Below are 25,380 nucleotides of genomic sequence, written 5' to 3'. Positions count from 1 at the left end.
GTTCAAAATCAGTTGCAAAGGTGTATAAAAAAAACTTCATCTCTAACCTGTGTAACAAACTTTTGAAACTAATCATGAAATGTTTTCTTGAGTCTCAGCTTGCGGCCGTTGCAGCGTTGTGTGTGCAATATGAATCAGAGTTTAGACAGAACAGAACATTGTGGTTAAAGCTCTACAACCATTGCTGAGTCATCAACATCAGTAGCTGAGCCATCACAGGGAAATGATTCTTCTATGTAATAATGAGAAAATGGTTTCTGTTTTCATGTGCTACCATATCATATACAAATATGTTCTTCAAAAGTCTTTTGTTGTCTATTCTACTATGTTTGGTGGAGTTGTTTCGAATCTTATAAAAGTATTCTATATATTGTGTTTTTTACTCCTAGTACTTACAGTCTTAAAGCAGAAAGTGACCTGATATTTCACCCAAAAAAACATACAAGTGTTATGTATAACTTAACCAAGTTTGCTCAATCTATCTTAAGACAATACATCTATAGACATGAGAGGTTTTTCCATGAACTTGAACCGACTTGAGAGAATCAAGAGTTGGGTCTCATCAAAATTTGCTTTGCTCACTGCATCCTGCCAGTATGCCGACCTGGAACATACTACTTGTGAGTTTAAAAACCTGCAGCGACAAGGCACAAAAAAGTAGATGATGAGTCTCCTTATTGGTTCTAGAGGTTTCTTTGGTAAGAATCTTTCTTAGATGATTGATGGTTTTTGAGATCTTTAAAGGGAATAGATGATAAGTTGGGATAGAATTTGTTAGCGATCTTTTTAAGAAACTTTTTCATCTGGGAAGAAGCGGCTTCTTGTCGTCTGTCTCACCGCCGTGAGTAGCCTGAACAGACACACAGTGACAAAATAAAATAATCAATCTCAGACTTAAGTTGGGAACAAATACAAGAACTGGCTTTGCAAGTTTATTATTCTTCACCTCTTCATTTGCTCCTGCGGCCATGTTGATGAATGAGTCATTAGCCCTGATGGAAATAACAGGATAGGAAAAGAAGTTAAATGGTGTAAATATGACGATAATGTATCTGTTATGTATATTGATACTAACCTTTGAGTATCCTTTGAATTGCTTAGTTCTAGGCTCCCATTCTGTTGCTCGTCTTTCACTTTGGCAAGGGGTGAAAAGAACGAAACATAAATGAGTAGATAAATAAACTCCTCCAGAAAGAGATTGTTTAGTTAGATTGATTCATCAAGGATATGGTTCATATGAGGTTTTACCTGGCGCATATTGAAATGAAAACTATAGAGATTCCAAGAAGAAAGTTCATGGTTGTAACATGTCCAAAGAGTGCTGCTGAGGCTATCCCGGTAAAGATTGTGGCAACTGTGGATGAATATTTCTTCAAGCTTGTATCTGAGACTGAGAGTATCAAAGATACGTTGAAACAATCCTGTTATAAACCTTGACTATATATAACAAAATTCAGCTTCTCCAGATATAAACTCAAGCAAACTAAGTCATAAACTAGAGACTTGCAAAATATTAATATTACTTAATAGGGAAGATTACTCAAATAACACTAATCTTTGTTTTTATTACTAGATTAACACTTATTTTTTTTTATTTACAAAACTGTTTTTTGTACCCAAATTGCCCTCATGTCCTTTGTTAACAAAAAACATATTTACTAAAAATGCCATTACTATTTTATGAAAAAAAAAAAAAAAAAAATTGATAAAAAGTATGCCGTTAAAAACCTGCGATACATGATAACAGATTTATTAGTTTCTGGCAAATTTAATTCCTCCCGCTGGTTTACCTTGGCATACTTAATATTGTTATAGACTTTTATAAAAACTCTGCCATGCATTACAATAGACATATTTAAGTTAGCAGATTTGTTTAAGCTGGCAGACTTTTATAGCAGATTTTTAGTCCTATGATAGCAGGTTCTTAATATGTGGACGACTTTTTTTCGGATCAAAGATTTCTGTCATGGACTTTTTTTATTTTGGCAGATTTTTCAATATCCGAGATGGCAAACTTATATTATCTTACTTTATCTATGGCAAAGTTTTCGTATAATATTCTTTATAGCAAACTTATAAGTTAATAGCATACTTCTATATACGACATGGCAGACTTTTAAGAGTTTTATGTAGTGACAGACTTTTTTAAAATAAACTAGATTCCGGTTTAGTAATTAAACCGAGTAAAATTAAAATTTCTGGTTAAGTTATTACGAAATTGAGCCAAAAAAATCAATCATTAATTAACTCCTAGGTTTAGCCGTAACATCTTCTCCAAGACATGTTTTTTCTCATTTACTAACAACTGGATTTCACGTTAATCCCAAAAAAATTTGATGGAAGGTCTTAAAACAGTTTGTGGTCAGTGGGTATTCGAGAAGGAAAGGTGGATGTTTCACGTTGATAACAAAAGAGGAACCAAAGTAATTCCAGTGAATGACAACACAAGCTTCGAAGATTTGATAAACAAGGTTCACGAGGATTACAGATTAGATAAGGGACAAGTTAACGTTGAATTGAGTTACATGTTCAGCAAGAAGAGTTTGAAGAATCTTAATCTTGACACACCCCCAGTAAAAATTGAGAATATCTGTCAGTTGCAAGGTTTCTTCCGCGGCCTAAAGTTTGAACGAGTTCGGCTATGCGTGGAGGTCACTTATAAAGGCAGCGAAGAGACGATGAAACAGAGCACTCACGGAGAACATGTAGATCAATCTGACGAAGACTCAGACACTGACGGAGAACGGTTTGACTATTGCGATGATTCAGATGGTGCGACTTCAGATGATGAGGACTTTATAGCCTACGGATTACCACTAGAAGTAGATACAGAGATGAAGAAGGAGTATAAGCCACAGATTGGGTCAGCGACAAAATCGAAAAAGGCTGGAGTAGTCATTCCGCATGTTAGGCAACAACTGAATTCTATAAATATAGTTGTTGGCCAAAGTTTTGACTCCAAGTCTGCATTAAAAACACGACTTAAGATCTTGACGATAGTGCAACAATTCGATTATGATGTTGAGTACTCAACACCAACTCTGTTAATCGTAAAGTGTTGGATTAGAGGCTGTAGTTGGAAGTTAAGAGCATCACCAACAAGTAATACTCCTCGCTTTACTGTACGCACCTTTGTTTCTGACCATACTTGTTCAGTTACAGAAAGATCAGCTCGTTGCAGACAAGCAACACCAGAGATTCTCGGATCTTTATACACCTCAGAATAACTCCAACAGCTGATTCTTTAATGGATTCCCATGCATCTATGCCAACTGATTCCTCGACCATCTGTAAACTTGCCAAGTGACAGCTATGATTCATGCTTCGATGTTGCAATGGACATTTTCCCTCCTCATACAGCCTTTTTGGATATGTTTTTGGACAGTCTGATGTACTCATCTCTCTGTCAAAAATGTACAATGTAATAAGACAGACATGAAAAACAATATTTTCCAGAAACATATGAAAACTGAGTTAGACAATTAGTAAATCAATGATACAAAAAAATAAAAGGTTTCTAAAGACACAGAGCTGACCTTTGATGTCAGGAGATATGAATATAAGTGATTCAAGCGGAGATGAGCTTCTAGGAGTGACGAAATCAACAGAACCCAGAATTTCAGAAAGGGGATTTAGGGTTCGTCAGATTTCTGTGATTACAGGTTTACTACCCTTGTGAATCGAAGCATTTAGTAGAAGAGAAGGGTGAGAAGAGATTGGAAAATTTAGAAACCAACAGATTTAAGGTTCAGGTCGGGGAAAGGGGGGGGGAAGGAGAAGGAGTTTCTTCTGGGATTTTTTTCATCGTTGTTTACGAAGGTGAGTTTTTTTTTTTAATTTGTTACTTTTCCTTTTCTGAGAATTTTTATTTTAAAAATTGGTTTAATTCTTTTAAAATTAGGGTATTATGGACTTTAACTCACCTTTTCTATTTTTTTTTTTTTTGGTATGTTATTCTAGTAATAAGAACTAAGATGTGTGTTATTGTAAGTAATTTCCCCTAATAAATATGAATATAATTTATTTTAGATAGTTATTTAAAAAAGGATTCTATGCTCGTGTAGTGTAGACACCGAGTGTTTAGTATATGCACACATCATGAGTACATGTTAGCCTTGCTAGTCTTTTTTTTTTTGGACTAAAGCCAATTGCTAGTTTGTAATAATAACCTTGAGACAGATCTAACCAGGAATGAAAGTTGGAAACCAAGAATATAACATAACTTTAGTTGCTGAAAAAAGAAAGAGAACATAGAACAGCCTTATTGAAAAATCAAACGATCATTAGAATCTACACCAACTTTGTATTTGAAAAGAAAAAACAAGTGCCTTGATGAAGACAGAGGGTTTGAAAGACTAGCAATTGGCTTTCAGTATTTACCGCTGCACTATATGTTATATTCTTGGTTTCCAACTTTCATTGTAATAATTACCATTTCTTCCAAAGTAATTTCATTTTTCTAATCAAAAGAGATTTTTGGTTTCTGTGAATCAGTGTGTTCGTATGGTTGCTCGGGAGCTTTCAGTATTTACCGCTGCACTGTTTGGATCTGAACCCATTTTGAGAGGCAACGATGACCTTAAGTCTCGGTAAAATTAAGTTTCATTCTTCTTTCCAAACATATAATAATTACTTTTGTTTATGCATTTTCCTTCCTTGGGTAGGAATCTTTGGCTAATGTATGCTTTCAAGATGTCTTCTTTGAGTTGTGTTTATTGTTTTATCACAAACATTTAATTTGTTTCTGATTTAATTTGGGGTTTTGACAACTTTGCAGCTTGGTCTCAGAATCAGTTGCTGGGTTGGCATTCTCTTTTCTGAGCAAAGGCATGAAAGTACGACCTGCATACGCACTCTTCTACGTCGCTGCTTTCCCTGTTGAGTTAGAAGTAATGTATAAGGTGATTTGATTGATTGTTCATGAATCAACAATACAAAGCGTATATCTCTTTAATTTTCTTACTTACTTCACACCGTTTTTTTTTGTTTTTTTTTTCCTTCAGATTAATAAAATATTCAGTGCAACAAGTGAAGATTCCACCAGGAGGGGCGAGGCTTTTGATACTTGATCCATATCAAAGAGGTTTGTTACAAGCTTCTCTGCTCTCACATGGATCAAATCTAGGAATTCAATCCAACCGTGCATTCCCTGTTAATGTTTTGAGTGCAGGTAGGTGCAATAAGATGGTAAACCGCAAGTGAGGAAATTAAGCAGTAATTTGTCCCCAACCCTTTTGTCTTATATGCTGGTGGTAATAATTTAGAATCTTGGAGGTGTAGTTTGTAATAATTAATAACCTTGCTAGCTAGCTAGTGTTTGTAATAATAACCTCAAGACTTAACCACCAATGAATATTCGAAGCCAACTTTCTCCAATGAAATTTTATGTCTGCTTAAGTAAAAGTACAACTTTATTGAAATATCAAACCGAACCTGGTAGCCTAAAATCCAGCACCTCCCACTTGGTATGACGTTTGTGCATCATCTCCAAGCAGCGGGATATACTCTGATCCTCGCACGTGAATGCTATTGGGAGATCGGATATCAACCTAAAAAGTATTTGGAAAAATTCAGAAAATCAAAAAGAATCTGAACGATCGTACAGAATATTTAAGATTAGAAAGTTAACAGCATTGTTCCATTCTTACAATTTATTATGTTGTTGACCTTCTGAACACCATATGATTTGCCCAACATAGCATATAAGCTATGTAACTCAGTTGATATGAATCAAGAAGCAAAAGAGAAGCAAATCAAAGCAAAAATAAATCAATGAAAAATGAACTGAACAATGGGGGGATTAATTAGTAGCGGAGACCCATGCTCGGCCATAAGAATTTATATATGGAGTTTGAAACAATTACAGATTTAAAACCATATAATCAATACTATATTTTCAAAATCACTTTGGAGGTCAATCGATACACATATTAACGACTAAAATTTGGGAACCAATACAAATGCTTTGTCTCACTGCCATGCAGAGACTCTCTAAATCAACAATGACTACAACGGCGGAGATATGATGGTTTACCATCCGTTCTGGAACAGAATTTTATAAAACCAATTCCAAATATTATAAGTTTTATTTCTTCCATTTTGAAAAGATCATATTTTTTACATTTTTAAAGCATTTTTTGAAAAAAAGAGAGAGTAGGTAGAAAATGTGTAATTTCTATAATATTTTAAAGGAACATTATAATTAGAAAGATGTAGCCAACTTAAAAAAATTTGGTTTTTTTTTCTAGGTATTCTCTTACGAATATAATAGAGGTCAATAGAAAGTGTTCATATTCATTATTAAAAAAAATCATAAATTTACTTATTCTCCAAGTCGTACTTAATCTCCAAGTTAAAAAGTATATTGTATATTCATATATAAAAAAGATCCATTATCAATTCTCTTTTCTATAACAAGCTGAGACAAGCAGAAGCAAAGAAAGAAAAGAAAGGAAAACCAAAATAAAAAAAGGAACAATGGCGATCATTGGAGGAGAGGAGAGGCGAGTCACCAGCGGCGGAGATACGATGGAGCATTCGTCGTGGAAGGAAATAAGTCCGACTCAGTACAAGGTGATAGAGACCGTCTTCATGACCGCATTCGGCGGTGTCAGCGGAGCTGTTTTGGGCGGTATAATAGGAACGGTCATCATGGCCCCAATGGCCCGGCGTTACCCTCAGGCCCTAGCCGCACTGAGGCGAACTCAGGTTTGTTCATCTTCATAGACCCTAAACCCATTTTACAAGTAATTTAAATTTTTTAGCAGAAATAAATAAATAAAATAATGTCAATTCTAATCATAGAGAATGGGTTTCGTGAATCAGTATGCTCGTGCGTATGCTCTGGAGGGTTCAGCAGTTTTCGCTGCATGGTTTGGAATTGAATCCATAATGAGAGGAATCAGAGGCAAAGATGATCTTACGTCTCGGTAAAGTTTTCATCCTTTCCAAAACTTTACTTTCGATCCAGTTTATGTTTCCTTGTCTAATTAGTACAGATTACATACTTTTGCTTATATGCGTTCACCACAAGTGTTACACTTTACTTAGCTGAGAATCTTCTAATGCTAATGTATTTTTCAACGTGTGTAATGTGTTCGTTGGGTGATACTCATTGATATAATTGGTTATTACAGACTTTGTTTCAGATATTGAGTTTTGATATTGGTTATAAATTTGCAGCATGGTCTCAGCATCAGGTGGTGGGTTGGCATACTCTTTTGCGATGAAAGGCTTGACAGGACAACCTGCACACGCACTCTTCACCTCTGCTTATTACGCTGCTCTTTCAGGAACAACGTAAGGTGCTAACTGGATTCATGAATAATAATACAAGAGCATATCTTCTTCTTACTTAACACGGTTTGTGTTTTCCCTTGAGGTAAGTGCGACAATCAAATCGCGCAATGCCCAAGACGCCTTTTACATAGAGACAAAAGCTATGCTATCGAAGCTAGGCCTAGAGGAATACGAGAAGAACTTCAAGAAGGGACATCTCACTGATCCCACTTTACCATTTCTTACTGATAGGTTACATATACATCTCCTTCAACCTTGATCGTTTAGTACGTAGCAAACTATAAACTAATCCCCTTTCTGATGAATTCTGAATCTAGTGTCCTACAAGAAGTTAACATTCCACCAGGGCCAAGGCTTCTGATACTAGATCATATCCAGAGGTTTTGTATACAAACTTCTCTCCTCTTACATGGATCAAATATATGAATTTGAATCTAACCATGTATGTTGTTTTGAGTGCAGGTACAATAAGATGGTAAACCGCAAGTGAGGAAAGCAGTCTAAATTTTGGTGATGACTTGGAAGTAGTTCTGCGACCTAATATTGGTAGTTTGTAATAATATTCTTTATGACATAAGGATATCTAGTCTATTTTTTATTTTAAAATAGAGTTTTGAGTAAAAATGCTATAATGGTATTCTATTTTCCACAAAACAGGTTTACTTAATATATATCGAGTAAATTGTTTATTTTTTGTTTTCACTTCATTTTCAATCTAAAATAAAATATCATTGGAGCATCATCTAACTCTATTATAGGTACAAAACAAAAAATTGTTATTCGCTTTAAACTAATAGTTGCTCCAATCGAATAACGATTTTTGTTTTAACTAAATTAAAATTAGCTTATTATATTCTTAACTTTAGGTAATTTAGTTCACGCTTTTAGCTACATACCGAATTAACATCGATTGAAAAACTAAATCAAAATTTTTTTCTCGTTCACATGTTCCTATTGTTTTACTCCTAGTAGGGTTTCACTTTTCGGTTTTGAATAATTTTCCTTGTTGTTTGTGTATTAGGTTTCAAACTTGTGTTTATACTTTTGATTTTTGAGATTTGCTTAAAGAAAGCAATCAACAACTTTGAATGGAAAAAAAGAGAATGTCACTGATTTAGGATATATGATGAGAATTACGTGGATGATATACTCCAAAAAACCGAATCACATAGGTCCACATGATAAGTACCTCACGAAATGGAAAAGCTATGTTATTGATTTGAGCTTAGATTTTAGTAAATAAGATTTATGTGATGTACTAGAAATTGGATTGTGCAGAGGAAATTTCACAAAATTCAATTCACCGCAAGTTGTCACAGTAGGAAGTTATGTATATATTTCAATATGATAATTGGCACTAAACTTGCATTGAGACTATTTAAGTGTCCAATCCAGATGATAAGGGTGGGCATTTCAGTTGAAATTCAGATTTTATTTGAGTTCGATTTGGTTTGGTTGATTCAGTTCTAATAAAATTTTAACTGAAATCAACTGAAATTAGTTTGGTTTGTGTTCGGCTTAAGTTTGGTTTGGTTTGCGTGTAGTATAATTCAATAGGTTTGGTTTTTAATTTGGTTAAATTTTTTTTATAAAACATAATATAAATCATCATCTGATGATCACAAATTCATTCACTTCTTCATTTTCAATAGAAGATTTAATCCAATAATTTGAATCATTATTTTCAAACATAGTAATCAGTGCTTTTGATAATGTAGAAAAGTCATGTTTCTTATTGTCGTGAAACATGTTTAATCAATGCTTTAATTGTTTATATTGAATTATTAACTATCTTAAATTTTAGTGTTGTTAGTACATATAGTTTTCTCGGTCGATAGTTGTGCATATAGTTAACCTAATCAAACACACTTTGAGTTTTCAGTTCGTTTTTAAACCAAACCAAACCGTTTGGATTGATAAAAATGTTAACCAAATGGTTGAGATATATACGTCAAAATATGAGTCTTTGTAGTGCATTTCCACTGAATAGAATCCAGTAAGGAGGCTTGAAGGCTTTCTAAGGCAAACCCGATGATCCTCATTGTCATCAGTCGTCTCTTTACCCATAATCATTATCATGACGTTTGTAGCTACGGCAATAAAACCTTGGAACCATTCCACTCCTCCTAAATCATTTTCGTTGCTGCTTTTACAGAGAATAATGAGTTCTTCATCGATCATCCTCAGCTCACACATAATGACCGCATGTAATCCTTCAATTTCAGCACCTTCTTTCATTGGCCCTCTGTATATACCAGGCCCATCCCAACCTTTAAATTCGTAAAGTGTTGCACCAACTGGGTGCGTTCTAAGCCTAACAAGAGCTTGGTTTAACGTTTCATAATTCATACTCATAAAAACCTTCTATTTTGTATAATGGATGGCTTCTGTTTATCTTCCTCTCCTCTAAGCAGCTGAATAACACATTCCCTGGTTCTTCCTCTGGATAACTTTTGAATGTATGCTAAGCCCATCTGAAGTGAACACCCAAAGCACGCATGGCCCATTCGGTCAGAATTGCGACATTTCAGGTTGATGATATACTCTTCTCTGTCGACGTTCTGGATCAGATAGAAAGTGCACAAAGCTCTGAATTCTTCATCTAAACCGTGTAGTAACCTAGTTCCAGCTACCAAATCAGTGTCTGCGTAAGACCAGCATGCATTGTGTTGGTCTTGGTTTATAATCCTCCCGATAGCAGTTGTGATCCTGGTCGGGGTTCCTTCCGCTCTTTCCACAAGGTAAGCACGCCATTCAGTCTCTCTCACCCAAAACATCACGAGGAAATTATTCATGTCGCTTAGTTTCAAATCCGATGTATCATCTACATAAATTTCTTGTCCTCCCTCCAAACACCTTTTTGCAATTTCACTGAAAACGTCAACTGAATACTTCTTTTTCAACTTTCCACGTATTTCCTTTGGAAGCCTTTTTAGTATCTCAGACTTTTTAGGTATATCCATGATTGGCTCTTGGTGAAGAAACCGGCATTTATCTCCTTTGTGACAGCGTCTTTTTTGGAAATATTTGCACACAACTTCTCTAGGAGGAGAACTGTGAAGAAACCGGCATTTATCTCCGTTGGTACAACGTCCTGCTTGGAAATATTTGCACACAACTTCTCTAGGAGGAGAACTGTGAAGAAACATGCACCGATCTCCATGTTGATAGAGCCCCTGTGCGAAAAACTTGCAAGCTCTTTTGAATTCACCATTCACCATTCACCATTCTCTCTCATTTCTCATTTTACAAAGATCTATTTGACATCCGGTGCTGTGGTGTAGTGGTTATCACGTTTGCCTTACACGCAAAAGGTCTCCAGTTCGATCCTGGGCAGCACCATTAATTTTTGCATTCAGTCACATTTGTAAATGCTATTAAGAAAAGAAAACACGTGATTGATTCTCGCCTTATAAAAAAATCCAATAACTTGCTTGTTCGCCAAACAAATAATAAACTTTTTAGTACTAGTTTCCAAATGTTAAAAATAAATCTAGAAATATGATTCTGAAAATAAGCGGCCAAAACACTATACGCTTCAGTTTCCAAACAAACGCAACTCGTATCAAATCGCTTCTGAACGCCACTTGTCGCGTTACAGTAACAAAGAGAGAGATGGTGACACTGATCGTAGCCACCACCTCCGACCCAGCGTCGATCAATCCCGCGGCGGCGCTTCTAGCCATGCCGGGATGGACCGCCGGACCCATCTTGCCGCCGGTAACGTCACTAACCCCTCCTCCGCCGCCGTTTCATCTTTTTCTCTCGTCTGAACTAACTAACTAACTTCTTGTCGGATTCTTACTTCAGGACATGAAGAGTTTCGTTAACAAGCAAACGAGAGTGATCCAACACGACGGATCGATAGTGAAAGAAGACGATCTGGATTCACGGTGGGAAGAAGCAACAGGGGAAGCTGTTGACGAAGTCATCTTCCTCAGCCGTCACACCGCCGTCTCGAACCGTCCTGCTTTAACTGTTCACCCCATTGGTATTCTTAAAGATCCAAACTTTCGATCTGGGTTCTTCTCCTTTTTGTATAAAGGATGATGCTTTTGTTGATTTGAGTGTAGGAGTGCTTCACCTGAAGGAAGGAGAGTCGCCGCCGCAAGGAGGGAAGCCTGGGTGGGCGGCGTTGACGAGCCCTAGAATTGGTCCGTGGCTTCGTCTTTTGAAGAAGATGGCTGAAGCTCATAACTTAGTTCCTGAGTTTGAGGTTTTGTTTCTTGTTTGTTTGTTTGTTTTTTGTGTGGAGATTGAAGTGTGAAGGAGATTGCTTTTTTTTGTGTGTGGGTGTGTAGATAACATTGGAAGGTACTCATCATGGACCAGTAACTAGTAAGCCGACCATGTTTTTGGAGATTGGTGAGTTTCTTTCTTTTGTTTTTTATATGCTTAGCTCGTGTGTGTTCGAGAGTTCTAGGCTTTGATATAATCATTGGTCATTGTGTATATGTAGGTAGTACAGAGGAATACTGGAAGAGACAAGACGCAGCTCAAGTCATGGCTCTTGTAAGTGAATAAAAGTTTGTTACTTTGTTTATGGTTTCAGGGTCGTTGTTATTGCTTTATGACGTTACTTGTGAATACTCTAAACCTTGCTTTCATTTAGTATAATCGTTGGTGTTATGTGTATTCAGTTAATGTGGGAAGGACTTGGGCTTGGAGGTGGTGAAGCTGTGGGGAACTGGAGCAGGTATATATATCCATGGTAGCTTAATCGTTACATCACATATAAAGAAATAAAGTAGAATTATATAAACTAATGTGAACCAGTGAAACGGGGAAGAGGAAAGTTCTTCTAGGGATTGGAGGTGGACATTATGCTCCTCGTCACATGGATGTAGTTTTGTAAGTTGTCAAGAACTCTCTTGAGTATTAACATTAAACCCATCTCTCTAGCTGATTTTGTGTTTGTTGCGCTCATCAGGAAAGATGATGTTTGGGTAGGCCATTTGCTTTCTGGATACTCATTGCCAATGGAAGAACCAAAACCTGGAGAGAAGCACATTGGTGGGTCTTGGAGACAGTCGATCCAAGCAGCATTTGAAGCTACTAAAGCATCATTCCCAGGAGGCGAGATCGTGGCTCATCTTGATCACAAGTAAACTCTAGAATCACTCTCCTCTAGATATTGTTCCCTTGATCCCTGCGCATGGATTACAAGTAAATAGTTTTCTTTGTTACAGGAGCTTCAAAGGATGGCAAAAGAAAGCCATTACAGAGTTCTTGGCAGAACAGAACATCTATGTTGGGAAGCCAGACTATTTCACTTGAACTGTGAGACCCATAAAGACATATGGTTTGAGTTTTGGTTTATTTATTCAGAATCTATCATTTGATAGGTTTAGATTATTTTTAACCAAGTTACCATTGAAATACACCTAAAGCTTTCTTTAGAATATTTTCTTTAAGTTCAAAGCAAATGTTTTAAACAAAATAAACATGTTATTTGACACCAACTGATCTACACTGAACGCTTAGTAGATTGGTCGTTTTCGCACTTCCGTTAGTGCTTTTTCTTTTTCCTCATTTCCTCGAAGAGAATGAGAAATTATCATTTGGTGATGTGAAGAACAGATAGTGGATCACTGTGCTGCTTTTCTTTTTGTGTTCAATAATGTTATTTCATCATATAGTTCATAATCTTAAATTTGAGCTGCTTGTGTGTGTGTATATGTTTGGAATAAGAACTTGTAAATTATCCATTCAAAAAGGTGTTACAAAAAAAGGTTTATAAAAAAAATCAGTTTAAAAAAAGGTTTATAAAAATCTGATAAGTTAAAAAAAAAAACTAAATCACGTATAATCAGGGGAACTGAAGATAACGTGACTTCTGCGCATCAATACAATACTAAAAGGGGGATAATCTCAACTCTCAGCCTATCCACGTAAGCATAAATAATCAACCTATCACAAAGCTTTAAGTTGCCAGCTCGACATGTCCTATTTCTTCGTTGCAAACAAGCGGATGATTTGAAACCAATCGTCTCTTCACTTTTCTTTTCGTCTCAGTGCATCCTTTAATAATAGTCTGTCTGCCTCCCTCTCCACTTCAAATCCCTAAATCCCCAAGCATCACCCTATCTATAGTATTCCCGTCTCTCTCTCACCGGCTCCACATTCTGGAAACCAAAACCCACCGCATCCATGGCTAACAACCACCAACTCCTCCAAACCTTTGTTCATTCATCTCCCGGAGAAAAGATCCCGAGTAGCCTACGAAAGCTTCTCTCTAGAACCAACGAGGCTTCTTTATCCGCCGTCATCTCCAGGCTCGAGCATGAACGGCAAGGATTAACCGACGGCGGCGGAGAACGGTGGCGGAGAACGGTGGTGGAGAACGGTGGCATACGGCGGAGGATTTCTGCCGGCGCGATAAGAAAACCGAGTAAGAGAGGAGGCTTAGAGATATGTGGCATAAGATCCAAGGAGAAGACGATTGGGCCGGGTTAACGACCCAATGGACCCGGTTCTCAGACCGGAGCTGAACCGTTACGGCGAAATGGCTCGGGCCTGTTAAGACGCCTTCGGCTGCGATCCTTCCTCGAGATACTGCAGCAACCCATGTCGAGTGTAGTCTTCACTTTGGTCACACATTGGGTCTGTTGATTTTTGAAAGCATTTGACCTTACATTAGTTCTGTGTTTTGATTTAGGGTGGCCTCTAAACCTATAACGTCTCCATTTAGATTCGACGTGGTTGTTGGTTCGATGAGGCTCTGAGAACTCAAGCACTGCTATTGGAGGCAGGCTTTCTGAATATCTTTGGTCAGTGTCAAGTTTCTTGATCTCTTAGGATGCAGTTTTGATACTTTTTTGCTATGTACAGAGAATCTTTATAAGATTACGTGTGTGATTTAAGGTATTGTAAGCTCCAGAGCGGTGTCTGTATGGACCGGGTGAATTAGAGACGGAAGTCTCAGGAAGTAGCTCTCGCTTTGTGGTTGGCTTCTTATGTAACCGAGCTTCTGTTGTTTCCGTGTTCCCCTGTGAGGAGGGCTGTTGTGTTGATGAGCTCTGGAGGTTGGATAATGCGCTGAGATCAAGGTTTGGAAAAACCGAGCAACGGCACCGAGGACATTTCACGTTCAAACACAGCCACTGGTCTATGCACTCCACATGGAAATTATGGGCGCAAGGTAAACCTCTAACATGTAAAATTCAGACAATTTCCACTCATCTAAGGAATAAAAGCAGGCAAATACAGAATTGTAGCAAAACTTATGCATAAGAAGTTGGTTAATCCCCTGACAATATTAGTAAAAGAGATGTTTAGTACCTCATGTCCAATATGGAACTCCTCTAAGCAGATTAAGCATTCAACGCAATCATCTAGGACAGCTTTTAACCTGAGCTTTGGAAGTTTTTGTATGAGTGCCTCCACAGCTTCATTCTGCTTTGCGTCATATTCACGTTAAGGATAGTTACTTAAATGCTTAACGTATTATAAGCTTCTTATGCAGCAGCATCTTGACTTATGCCTCTCATCTCTTAGAACATATTATAAGCTTCTTATTAAATTATTTCAACATTATCATAATTTGCAAATGTGATGTTCTTTTATCATGATCTTTAGGATGAGCCTATTGATAAGAGCAAGCACTAGGGTGATTTGGAGGAAGAGGAACAAGAGGATGAGATGGATGAAGAGGAACTAGAAGACGGCATGGAATCGTTTGATACATTGTCGAGACATTGTTTTGCTTTAAACTCCAAGGTGTATTTGTTTGCTTATTATATACTGTAATATCTTTTTTTTTCCATTATTATTATTACTTTTTATTATATACTAATATCCAAGTATGAAACTGAACGTTTTTCCCTTTTTCAGCACTCCAACTGGCACAGAGACACCAAATGCAATTGAAGCAGAGAAAGGATTCCGATAGGCCTCTATATCAAGTAGGAAACCCAATTTTAATTGATGTCGAGCAGTATTTTACTGTTAGCTCTTATTGGTTGGTTTTTAATGCTGTTCTTTTAAAAAAATTCTGAAGGTACTTGAAGAATTGCTCCTGGAACAGTGTTCGGAACCACACACACATACCTTATTAAAACTGGTACTCAAGACAAGCCGGGAGCGAAAAGGGTAAGCAATCTATGTCGGACTTACCAAACATTTGTTTACTAAAGGAATTGGTAGGCACTTTAAGTATGTCGTTGTCAAATACTAAATTGATAGTTCATGGTTGGTTGGAAATGAGGCTAAAACTTTAGAAGTAATTTGATCTTTTGAAGTTGTTCGGTCATGTAGACCGTGTTAGTTTTGTATTGTCCAAGTCTTCTGTGTTTTTGAGAATCATTGGTATTAGGTATAGACGTTTAGTTATGGTAGTGTATTCTGACGCTTGCTATATGCATTTATTACATCCTCGATTTTCGGTTTGACTAATAACAAGCGGCTAATTTATGCAATTGTGTAAATATGACCAGGTTGATTTGCTTTGATTTGCTGAGAGGGGCAAAAGACAGATAGTGTGGATATCAGTTTACAGCCAGAAGAGCTGGAGGCTAATAAATGCATTTTTGAGTTCAATAAGAATATAAAAGCTATTGAAAAATAGTGTTGTTAACTCTACCTACATTTTTGATTTTTTTGGAAGGTATGAGGAGGCAAGAGAAGAGGAGAGAAACTACGCAATAAGCCAGAGGACTTCAGTGACATGGTCGCCGAGGTAATGATTGAACTTAAGATATATAACTGTTTTAATACCATTGATATGCACAGATGCAAGAAGTACATCAGATATGGATCATGCAAGCATGACAAAAGTCAGGGGAAGTATCAGTAAGGCAGATCCATGATGATGATAGATTCTGATAAAAGGTTAGTGGATTTACTTAGTTACATAACAGCAGATTTTGGTTGTAGTAGTTATGTAACTTTCACATTTACTTTTTCATATTTAAATGCCTCTTTCGCTGCATTCATCGTCCCTTTAAGTTAGCCTTCAGGCACTTAGATCGCACAGATACAGCTAGGCTTTGCGGTCTCAGTAGCGATTGCGGTTTGCATTTTGTGTTCTTCGCAGGCCAGTCTCTATTCACTACTTCTCTTTGATAAATTCCATTACATCTACGTAGAAAGCCGCATTGGTTCTCAGTGTCTCATGGATCCCATTACACCTTGCACTTGAAAAGGAACAAAACAAATTCAAGAAATAAAGAAGAAGAGCAGATTTTGTGTCATGCTGTTTTGGTAAGTTTAATTTTCGGCTGTTGAATGTGACATGGATCTTCTTACTGATGAACTAATGCATTTTATTTTCTTTGTTAGGCTGCTAATCATTTCATGTGTATGGGTGTGAGCAAGGTAATTCTTGCTAATTGTATGCTTTTGTGCTTTGCATCATCCTGGTTATGCATGTGGAATTGGAAATCTTTTTATTCCTTAGTTGGTGTCTTCACCCTTCAGGAGTTGAAAAAAAAAACCAAAATCTTCTACAACTTCAACTGGTGATCTTGGAATTGGGCTTGAACAGCTTCAACTAATGTCAAAAGTTAAGAACATTGCTTCTCTGCAGCTATATGGAGAGGAGCAAGCGAGTGGTTCATCACAATGCCAGTACGAATAAGAAGTCAGATCAGAAGATTATGTCTTTTTTGGGTCTCAGCTTTGTCTCTTCTTCCATAAGAAGATCAAAGAAAACAATGGCCGTTGCACCATTTATCTCTGTAGTTTGGACTTGACATAGCGCTTCAGATAAAGGGAATAGAGTTTTCATAAATCATTATTATTTTTTCTCAAATGAAAAATAAGTTTTTGAAATTAAGATACATATAAATGTATGTTTTAAACTTTGTCAAAATATCATAACAAATACATTTCTCTTTCCGTAATTGTTAAACAGCGATGTTGTTCATGTTTCATTTGCGGCTTCGTATTTCCTTTCTTTTTGTATTGTCTAAATTTATTCTTCCAAAAAATCTTGGTTCGTACACTACTTTTTCTCTGTATTTATTTAGCAAATTTTTAATCCATTCATAAGCCTACCATCAAAAAGTAGAAATTATTTACTCTATTATCTTCAAGATTATAATTTAAAAAAAAAACAAAAAACATACAGACAATATACAAAAATTAAAATACAGATAAAATATTTAATCTATTTTCTATTTCAAAAAGATATGTTACTTAAATTTGCCGGTCTAAAAACCAGATAGATATAAATAACCAATTCAATGATTTAAAATTTGAAATCACTTTTTTAATTTCTTGAACATATACATAATTTATATATTTTTAAAATATTGAACATTATTATATAATATTATATTTTACAAGTTTTTTATTTGGTTTATGTTTTAAATTATTATCTTTTATTAAACTTGATATTTCACCATGAAATGAATAAAAATAGTATCAGTCCTGACACTATAATTCAACAATCAACTCCAAAGAAAACTCCTAAACCTATAATAATACTTTGAAGTGCATTATCAAACAATTGTTATTCCGATGCATTTACTTATGATGATTTTTTTATCATTTTAAACTATGTTAAAAGTCATATTTACATATAGTATTATCAAATTTATAAAATATAACAGAAAATAACCTAAAATATTTTATTTTTTAGTGATAAGTACTATTATATTTTCGCTTTACATAATAAAACATATTTTACGAAAAAACAAGACTCTGTCTAATAATAAAGAAAAAATGAAATTAAATTCCCCATTTTATATCAATAAACCAATCACAAAACAATGAAAATATTAAGTTAAACTGGTCAAATAAAAACAAATCTCCCCAGTTTGATGCAATAATTTACATATGATAAAATATGATTAAATTTAAAATATAAATTACCATGAAAGTATGTGAAAATTATTACTCGGTTCAATATTTGAAACAAAAATTTATTATAACACCACTATTGATGTTGTTTGCAGCTTCAGAATATGACCAAAATAATACAAATCAAATCATTTTGAGGCATTATTAAAATCACACAAGAGTATAAAAGAACAAAACTAAATCAAAAAGCAGTAAAAAAATCCAAAGTATCTTAATATGCTTTAATGTTGAAGACATTTTCCGGTTTATTAATTCTAAATAATGTTAAAATATTAAAAAATAAAATCCATAAAATTATTGAAGAAAATAAAACATCAATAAAATTATTGAAGAAAATTTAGAGACCGACCAACCAAAAACACTTACGCAAATAATAATTTATTAAGTTAATATTGGGAAAATGAGACATGCAAAAAGGAAAAAACAATACACTAAATATAAAATAAAACAAAAACTAATTAAAATATTATATAATTATACTAATTTAAAATACATAATCCGCGCGTAGCGCGGAAAAAGAATCTAGTTTTATAGAAAAGATGACATGATCTAATGGAGGCACTTAGTATTATTTTCCCTTATTTATTTTAGAAATATTCAAAATCATTCCAACTCCAGTTTGAGTGGATATTGTGTGAACAACAACATATCATAAACCGAACGAATGAAGAAATGCAAAAGTAACCGATTATTATGATATGGAATCGGCAAAAACTATTAAAACCAAAATTGTTCTGAACTTTATAGTGAGCTAACCAGCACACAATTTGGTGAAAGGAAATGTTTGATTGGAAGACATTCGAGACTTGGGCTAAATATTTTGTTTATCTTTTTTTTTTTGTTGAAAATAAGAGATTGAAATTCGTAAGATTTAAAAACACATTATAAGATAACTGAAAAAATAAAAATGTGGTTCTCAATCACGCGGGTATGATTGGATGGCGAAGACGGCTTGGAAAGTCCATAAGAAATCCGAGTTTAAAATCTCACATTTGGATTATCCATTTTTGGTCAGACAACAGGTGTAACCAGGGCCGGTTATGTGCCAAGCCTAATCAAACATTCGCTTCGAATCCTAAAAAAAATTTGAAAAATTTTATATGTAAAAAGACTCCCAAATTTGAAAAAAAATTAGACTTTCAAAATTTTGAAATCTTTACTAAATGGTCTAGGGTCCCTAAATTCTGAGGACCGACCTTGGATGTAACTAGTTCTTCTTACGAGCAATCAGATCTATCTGACATCTGTGGATATGTTCTCAGAGATTAATCGGTTGGGTCTCGGTCTGAATGTTTCATATCAATAAAAAATGTGGTTCTTAGTAGAAATTCATATTGTACTCAGATAGAATAATGTTGAGTTAGTGAAATGATTATTAAATTATTTTGAGTAAGAAATTCATATTGTACTCAGATAGAATTAATGTTGAGTTATTCTAGCTATTTCTAAAATAAAATAGATTATATTAGATATATTTTCCTTCTTTAAAAATGATTTATATAAGTAATAAATATGTTATTTCTATGAAAAATATACTAGACTATTTTAGGAATTAAAATACATAATCTATCAATACGAAATGAGTAAACAGTAAATAAATTAACATATATAATTTTATGAACAGTATATAAATTTTTTTTTTTGGTTAAAGTATATAAATTATATATGTCTTGTTACTACCATATATGTTTGATATAATACTTATATATGTGCACTTCCGATGTGAAATTTGCTACTATAATCATCTATTTTATTAATATACACATTCTGCTTCCTATATTTGTAAGTTGTAACAGAAGTCAAGAAACGGAATTCTCTTAAAAACAAATACAAGAAACGGAGTCATGAGTCCTTCGAAGAAATCAACAGTGGCCATCCATGGACATATTTTACTATCAAAATAATAGAATATTTAAAGATATACTAAGAATCGATGACAACTAAAAGCTGTAGTATTTGTTTTATATTTACAACATTAATTGAAGATGAAAACGTAGGTCCAGCGTAGCCAACTAAACATAGCCGTCGATTTAAGTAAGAACAGTTCATAACAAGCAGACACCCGCTGCCATCGTACGGTACTCATTAGCTGGACCATTTTTTATTACAAAACACAACCACGTACGCAGAGCTTTGTCCTTTTAATTTTTTTTTTTGTTTCGACTTTTTCTACTCGACATAACATAACGACGAAATAGGCTTTCTGTTTCATTCCTCAATTGCTACGACTTCTTTACTTAATTTAGCTGCACAAATACTATTTGCTGTACACGTGTCATGTAATAAGTGGTTGTTCACTTTCTAGTATCATCATTCTTTATTTACCGATCCCTAAAACAAAACAATAGTTTTAAACACTACGAACTAGTTTTTCGGGTGTAACGCGACGTGCCGTGACAATGTTAATCTACCAAAATGCCTCGGTTTACTTAATTAAAAAAACTATTTTATTAGATTAATATCTTTATGCCGCTGATAAAATTCCAACTCCTTCAAAGATTTTCTTCCCTTTTGTTCTTAGTAACGTTTTTTGTTTTGTTTTAGTAACGTTGAATGATTACTGTTGACTCAAGTATGAGTCACAAGTTTTGTAATCGTACCGAATCATGGTTTCTAAAAACATAGGATTAGATAGAATATTTAAAAGTTATCCAAATATATATTACCTAATAAAATTAGAAAATTATCTAAACATCTATACAAAGAGATATTAAATTGTGACATAACTTGTGAGTTTAGAAAATTATTTAGAAAGCTTTAATTTTCAGTTATTTTCTAAAGCAATAAGACAAGTTGTTTTTAATCTTTATTTGCATTTTTTATATTGTAGAATTATGTTATTATAAATTATGAAAATTTTATAAAATATTATAATTGACAATTCTACATACATTATGAAAATTTATGTTTGACTATATCATTTTGAACCGTTTATATGATCTACACTTGATAGTACTCATTTCACAATGCTATAAATTTTTATAATTTTTTTCTTTATTAATTCATATAGTTCATTTTTCAGGGAAATCGAAGCTTAGACTTTGTAACACTAATAAATCTTTGATCAAGCAATTGGACTAAAAAGGCTTTACAAATATTTTGGTTATTATTATCTTTTTTTGTAAACTAATATTTTGGCTATTATGTGATACATAGTATTTCCTTCATTTTTTGATAAAGCAAAGTATTTCCTTTATGGACGTGATTTTCTTATTTTTATTTCTTTTGTAAAACATTTTTGAGGATATGATAATAAAAGAGTTATTATAATGTTTGTTGTTTGTTATATGAAATCATAAGAAATATGTGGAGCATAGTTGGGAACAAACAAGAAATATATGAAACTAAAGATTGTTGTGACTTAGAACTCACGTCTATATCATTTTCATGGATACTATATGAACCACCACCATATACGTAACAAATTAAAGTAAAGAAGGAAAATCAGCCAACTGGCATTAAAAAGAATTAGCCAACTTTTAATTATGACAAAACTTAGAAATTTGTTTAAATTAAACAAAAATGAAAATTAAATTAAATGCAAAAATAAATAAAAGGAAAAAAGAGAAAGATAACAAAATTTAAAAATAAAATGGACAAGGGACAAAAATGCAAACCGCCTCACCCAAATCCTTTGGCAGATGTAGTTGACTTTTTATTTGTTTTCATTATAAACCCCCAAAGTTCAGTTTTTTTTATAAACTGAATCCCTCAAAATGAAAAGTCAAATCCACTAGAGATAAATACTCTCTCGTGCAGTTTCACAGATCCGATTTCTCCAAAGCTTTTATTTGTTTCTCCCTTTTGAACCGCCTGCTTATTTTCCTGGAAAATACATCAAAAAATCCTATCTTTTTCACTTTCTCCGAGAAAATAAAGTTTTAATCTTTCCAGTTTTAGTTCAAACACACTAGAACAGAGAGTTAACAGAGCTAAAGGGTGTTTCGAACGCTAACTGCTGATGATCTCATGTTTATGAAGAGAAGTTTCCATTTTTTCCCAGGAAAGTGAAGAGATTTTGAGAGTATTGGTAAGTGCATTTTTCTTCTTCTTTAGGATCTCTTAATCCTACAAAAAAAAGTTTCTTTTTTTTTGCGTCATTTATACCGTAAAAAATAAATAAAATGGTATAACACTTCTAAAAAATGGTGGCATTAAATGTTTGTAATTTAATGCCGAAACCAAATTGCAATAAAGAAGAAAGAGAGATTGGCTCTACTCTTTTGGTCATATCTCTCTGTGTTTCAAATTAATAGCAGAGACAGTGATTTTTCAACAGCTTCAAAGTATGTGGCTTTTCTTATCCAAAGCTTGGATTTTTTCTTACAAGTGATCCTAGGTTGTCTTCTTCAACCTAGTAGGGTGTTTGATCCATGTTTTTTTTTAATTCTGTTCTGTTTTTATTGTTAAGTTTAGGTTGAAGTTAATGGCTGAAGAAGGTTGAGTCTCTCTGTATCTACTGATCAAGTAAGCTTTTTTTATTTGTTGTAGTTATCTACTTTCAAGATTCTTCTTAAAAAGTCTTAATCTTTGATTCATATCAAGGCTTTTCATTTAGATTCTAGCTATTAGATCTGTATGTGTTCCACTAGTTCTACATACCCTTTTGTTTTTATTATACCTATATAATTTTTGATACTTTTTCTGGGATTCTGAGTTCTAGATCCTTCTGTCCTGCAAAATTCTAATTGTTTATTGATATTCCTGTGAAAAAAATGAGACTGATTGATTTGTTTTGAACAAAAAGCTTTGCAAAAATAAAGTTTAAAGCTTTATCCTTTTTGTCTCTTTTCTTCTTTTATATGACTGTGCAAAAGATTCTTCATTCTTTGTAGTTTGCAACACCTAGCCACACTTATAGAAGCTATATAGATAATTGATTGCTATAGATCTTATTACAATTGTCACAAGTTATTCAGAATATAAGCTTGTTTTTCGAAACTTTCTTGCTTAGCATTATTGGGGTTACAGCTTTTATCTAAATGTCTTTTTCTCCACATTTGAAAAAAGTTGTGGAAAGTGGTCATGGTAGTGGTTGATTGCATCTTTTTTTGCTGTTTTTATTATCTGTTTGCTTAGACCTCATGATGAGTTTTCTTTGGACCTGTGGAAAGAATAAATGAAAAAGAATCTTTCACATGTGTGTAAGCCATAGAATAGTTTCTCCTCAAAGCTTGGTTTTGTTTCTGTCACAATCTTGCTGGCCCATTGCTTCCGTTGAACAACTATTGTATCTATAAGTCATATGGAGGTTGCGTCTGTATCCTACTTTGAGTGAAACAGATAGATATATTAAATTAAACTTTAATGGATTCCATTCTCTAGAATGAAGTTTCCTTATACTTGTCTTCTCCTAATTGTTGTTCTCTATTTGCCCTTGGACATGTAGATTGTTTTTTTTGGACTGGTGCTTGAAGATATAGCTCTGGTGTATTGACTTCTCTGTCTGCAAGATTAACAAACCATGAGAGCAGGTAACAAAAGTCTTTTTTTTAGCTTTCAAATATTTTTTAGTTATTGAATTTTTGACTGCTTTCTTCTTTGTAGCACTTAGAGATGTTATGATGGTAGTTGCATGTTTTCTTATACCAAGGGGTTTATTAATTTTCAGATAATGATCATGTGGTTGGAAACTCGGTAGAGAGCTGCAAAGATGAGTCTAAGCCTCATCAATGTCCTGAAGAGAAGTGGGAAGATGCAGAGCTAAAGATCCAAGAAAATGGGAAGAACGGTAGCAATGTGCCTCCTGAGTTATTCTATGATACAAGAACCGGCGACGAATGGGATAAAGAGAATGATGGAAAAGATTCTAATGAGGATGGAAAGAATAATATAGATGCTAAAAGTGGTTCTCCTGAGACAGTTGATCCGGTGTTTTTTATGGACAAGAACGTTACGGCCTGTGACTTGCCTGAGATTGTGGTTTGTTACAACGAGAACACTTACTACCATGTGGTGAAGGACATATGTGTTGATGAGGGCGTGCCGGTCCAGGAGAAGTTCTTATTCGGCGAGAAAGGTTCAGTGAAATGTAGCTCTGACTCAAACCAGTGTGAGTCAGAGGATTTGATGAAAGCAGACAAAGGAATAGAAACAACTAAGTCCTTAGAAGAAGACAGAAACGGTAAGGTTGATGATGACGCTGAGCTTTGTAATGATCCTAAGACAAACCAAGATGTTGAAGAATCTCCAAGAGAAGACTTTGCTGATGCTGAAGGTTCTTCTAGCAGTTGCAATCAAGATCATTTGATTGTGACAAGAGAAGCCAAGGACTCGCTCACATCTGAAATTGAAGTGGCTACATTGGAGAATGGTCTGAAGGAATCTAAAACTTTGGGAGACATTCTATCATGGGAAGATGAACCAAAACCTCTTGAAGAACAATCTCAACCTCAGCTTCAGGTAATATACATTTCATTGATTAAGTTTCAAATTTTTCACTATAAAAGTTTCTAACTTGCTGATTTGTGTGTTACTTGCAGGAGAAGGGAAGAGATGAGCCTAAAGAAGCAGAGGAGAAGCTTTCTTCTGTTCCTACAACAACCTCTCAAGAGCCAAACAAGCCTTTCAACGACAATCAGCAACCAAGCTTGGTAGTGGGAGATACTTTAGAAGACAACAAACTTATCTCCAGTGGATTTGGAGAGACGAGTTTCTCAGCAGCAGAAGCAGTTTCAATCTCAGGTCATATAACGTACACAGGACCTATTGCATTCTCTGGAAGCCTCTCTGTTCGTTCTGATGCAAGCACAACCAGTGGAAGATCCTTTGCTTTCCCAGTGTAATAATACATATATGACTCTTCATCAAACTTTGATGCAAACTCCAAAGAGAAATCTTTGTCTGAATTTGATGGTTTTGTTGTGCAGATTACAGTCAGAATGGAACAGTAGTCCTGTAAGAATGGCCAAACCGGAGAAGAGGAGACACAAAGGATGGAGACAGATTCTTCTTTGCTGTAGATCCTCTTGATCAACTAGTTCAAAAGCTTCTCACTTTGAAGCACAGAGGAGGAAGGAGATATGAGATTTTACAGTATTTTTTTCTTTAAAAGGGATGTTTTATATTTTAAATGCTGAAGTAAATATTTTTTCTCTTTTTTTTTTGGGTGGTTTATAGTTATGACATGATGTGTGTAATTGGCATTTTGGTAGTAGTATTAACAGCTAGGGGCTTTTGAGATGGTTAAAGATGCAACATGGTCGGTGTTATGTAACCGATGAGTTTATTACTATTATAACTTCATTTTCATTCTTGTATGTACGTGCTCTTTGGTTT

The 25,380-nt window shown here is 34.6% G+C and overlaps 3 protein-coding genes and 1 non-coding gene across 14 annotated transcripts; all 4 read left to right on the top strand.

Moving 5' to 3' along the window:
• Window positions 1-5,211: 5,211 nt before the first annotated feature.
• LOC103875386 (chloroplastic import inner membrane translocase subunit HP30-2) lies at window positions 5,212-10,738 on the top strand. Of its 2 annotated transcripts, XM_009153899.3 has the most exons (6): window positions 5,212-6,708; window positions 6,826-6,929; window positions 7,183-7,299; window positions 7,387-7,530; window positions 7,617-7,679; window positions 7,762-10,738. In XM_009153899.3, exons 1-6 carry the CDS (start codon window positions 6,478-6,480, stop codon window positions 7,787-7,789), a joined length of 687 nt encoding a protein of 228 aa, XP_009152147.1. In that variant the 5' UTR covers window positions 5,212-6,477; the 3' UTR covers window positions 7,790-10,738. The 2 variants fall into 2 exon arrangements, with proteins under 2 accessions (XP_009152147.1, XP_033128422.1); XM_033272531.1 differs by having other exon boundaries at window positions 7,617-10,738.
• Window positions 10,569-10,641, top strand: TRNAV-UAC. The gene has a single exon. It is a non-coding gene; the product is annotated as a tRNA-Val (tRNA).
• A 22-nt stretch (window positions 10,739-10,760) lies between the features above and the next one.
• On the top strand, window positions 10,761-17,169 carry LOC103875383 (D-aminoacyl-tRNA deacylase). 8 transcript variants are annotated; one of them, XM_033272530.1, is made up of 19 exons: window positions 10,761-11,019; window positions 11,110-11,290; window positions 11,373-11,515; window positions 11,601-11,664; window positions 11,759-11,811; window positions 11,940-11,995; window positions 12,076-12,150; window positions 12,230-12,403; window positions 12,489-13,902; window positions 13,991-14,069; window positions 14,164-14,440; window positions 14,878-15,018; window positions 15,133-15,203; window positions 15,299-15,390; window positions 15,735-15,976; window positions 16,048-16,128; window positions 16,386-16,500; window positions 16,579-16,614; window positions 16,717-17,169. In XM_033272530.1, the coding sequence occupies exons 1-9, from the start codon at window positions 10,801-10,803 to the stop codon at window positions 12,574-12,576; spliced, it is 1,053 nt and encodes a 350-aa protein (XP_033128421.1). In that variant the 5' UTR covers window positions 10,761-10,800; the 3' UTR covers window positions 12,577-13,902; window positions 13,991-14,069; window positions 14,164-14,440; window positions 14,878-15,018; window positions 15,133-15,203; window positions 15,299-15,390; window positions 15,735-15,976; window positions 16,048-16,128; window positions 16,386-16,500; window positions 16,579-16,614; window positions 16,717-17,169. The 8 variants fall into 8 exon arrangements, with proteins under 8 accessions (XP_033128421.1, XP_033128419.1, XP_033128417.1 ...); XM_033272528.1 differs by having other exon boundaries at window positions 16,334-16,500; XM_033272526.1 differs by having other exon boundaries at window positions 15,735-16,128.
• A 4,586-nt stretch (window positions 17,170-21,755) lies between these two features.
• Window positions 21,756-25,353, top strand: LOC103875382. Of its 3 annotated transcripts, none has more exons than XM_009153897.3 (6): window positions 21,756-22,132; window positions 22,519-22,569; window positions 23,492-23,576; window positions 23,714-24,504; window positions 24,585-24,883; window positions 24,972-25,353. In XM_009153897.3, the coding sequence occupies exons 3-6, from the start codon at window positions 23,567-23,569 to the stop codon at window positions 25,072-25,074; spliced, it is 1,203 nt and encodes a 400-aa protein (XP_009152145.1). In that variant the 5' UTR covers window positions 21,756-22,132; window positions 22,519-22,569; window positions 23,492-23,566; the 3' UTR covers window positions 25,075-25,353. The 3 variants fall into 3 exon arrangements, with proteins under 3 accessions (XP_009152145.1, XP_033128413.1, XP_033128412.1); XM_033272522.1 differs by having other exon boundaries at window positions 22,514-22,569; XM_033272521.1 differs by lacking the exon at window positions 21,756-22,132 and adding an exon at window positions 22,300-22,441.
• The last annotated feature ends 27 nt before the right edge of the window (window positions 25,354-25,380 follow it).

Source organism: Brassica rapa, chromosome A06 (genome assembly GCF_000309985.2).
Source record: "Brassica rapa cultivar Chiifu-401-42 chromosome A06, CAAS_Brap_v3.01, whole genome shotgun sequence".
Classification (NCBI taxonomy): domain Eukaryota; kingdom Viridiplantae; phylum Streptophyta; class Magnoliopsida; order Brassicales; family Brassicaceae; genus Brassica; species Brassica rapa.
This window is presented reverse-complemented; position numbering and strand designations above follow the sequence as displayed.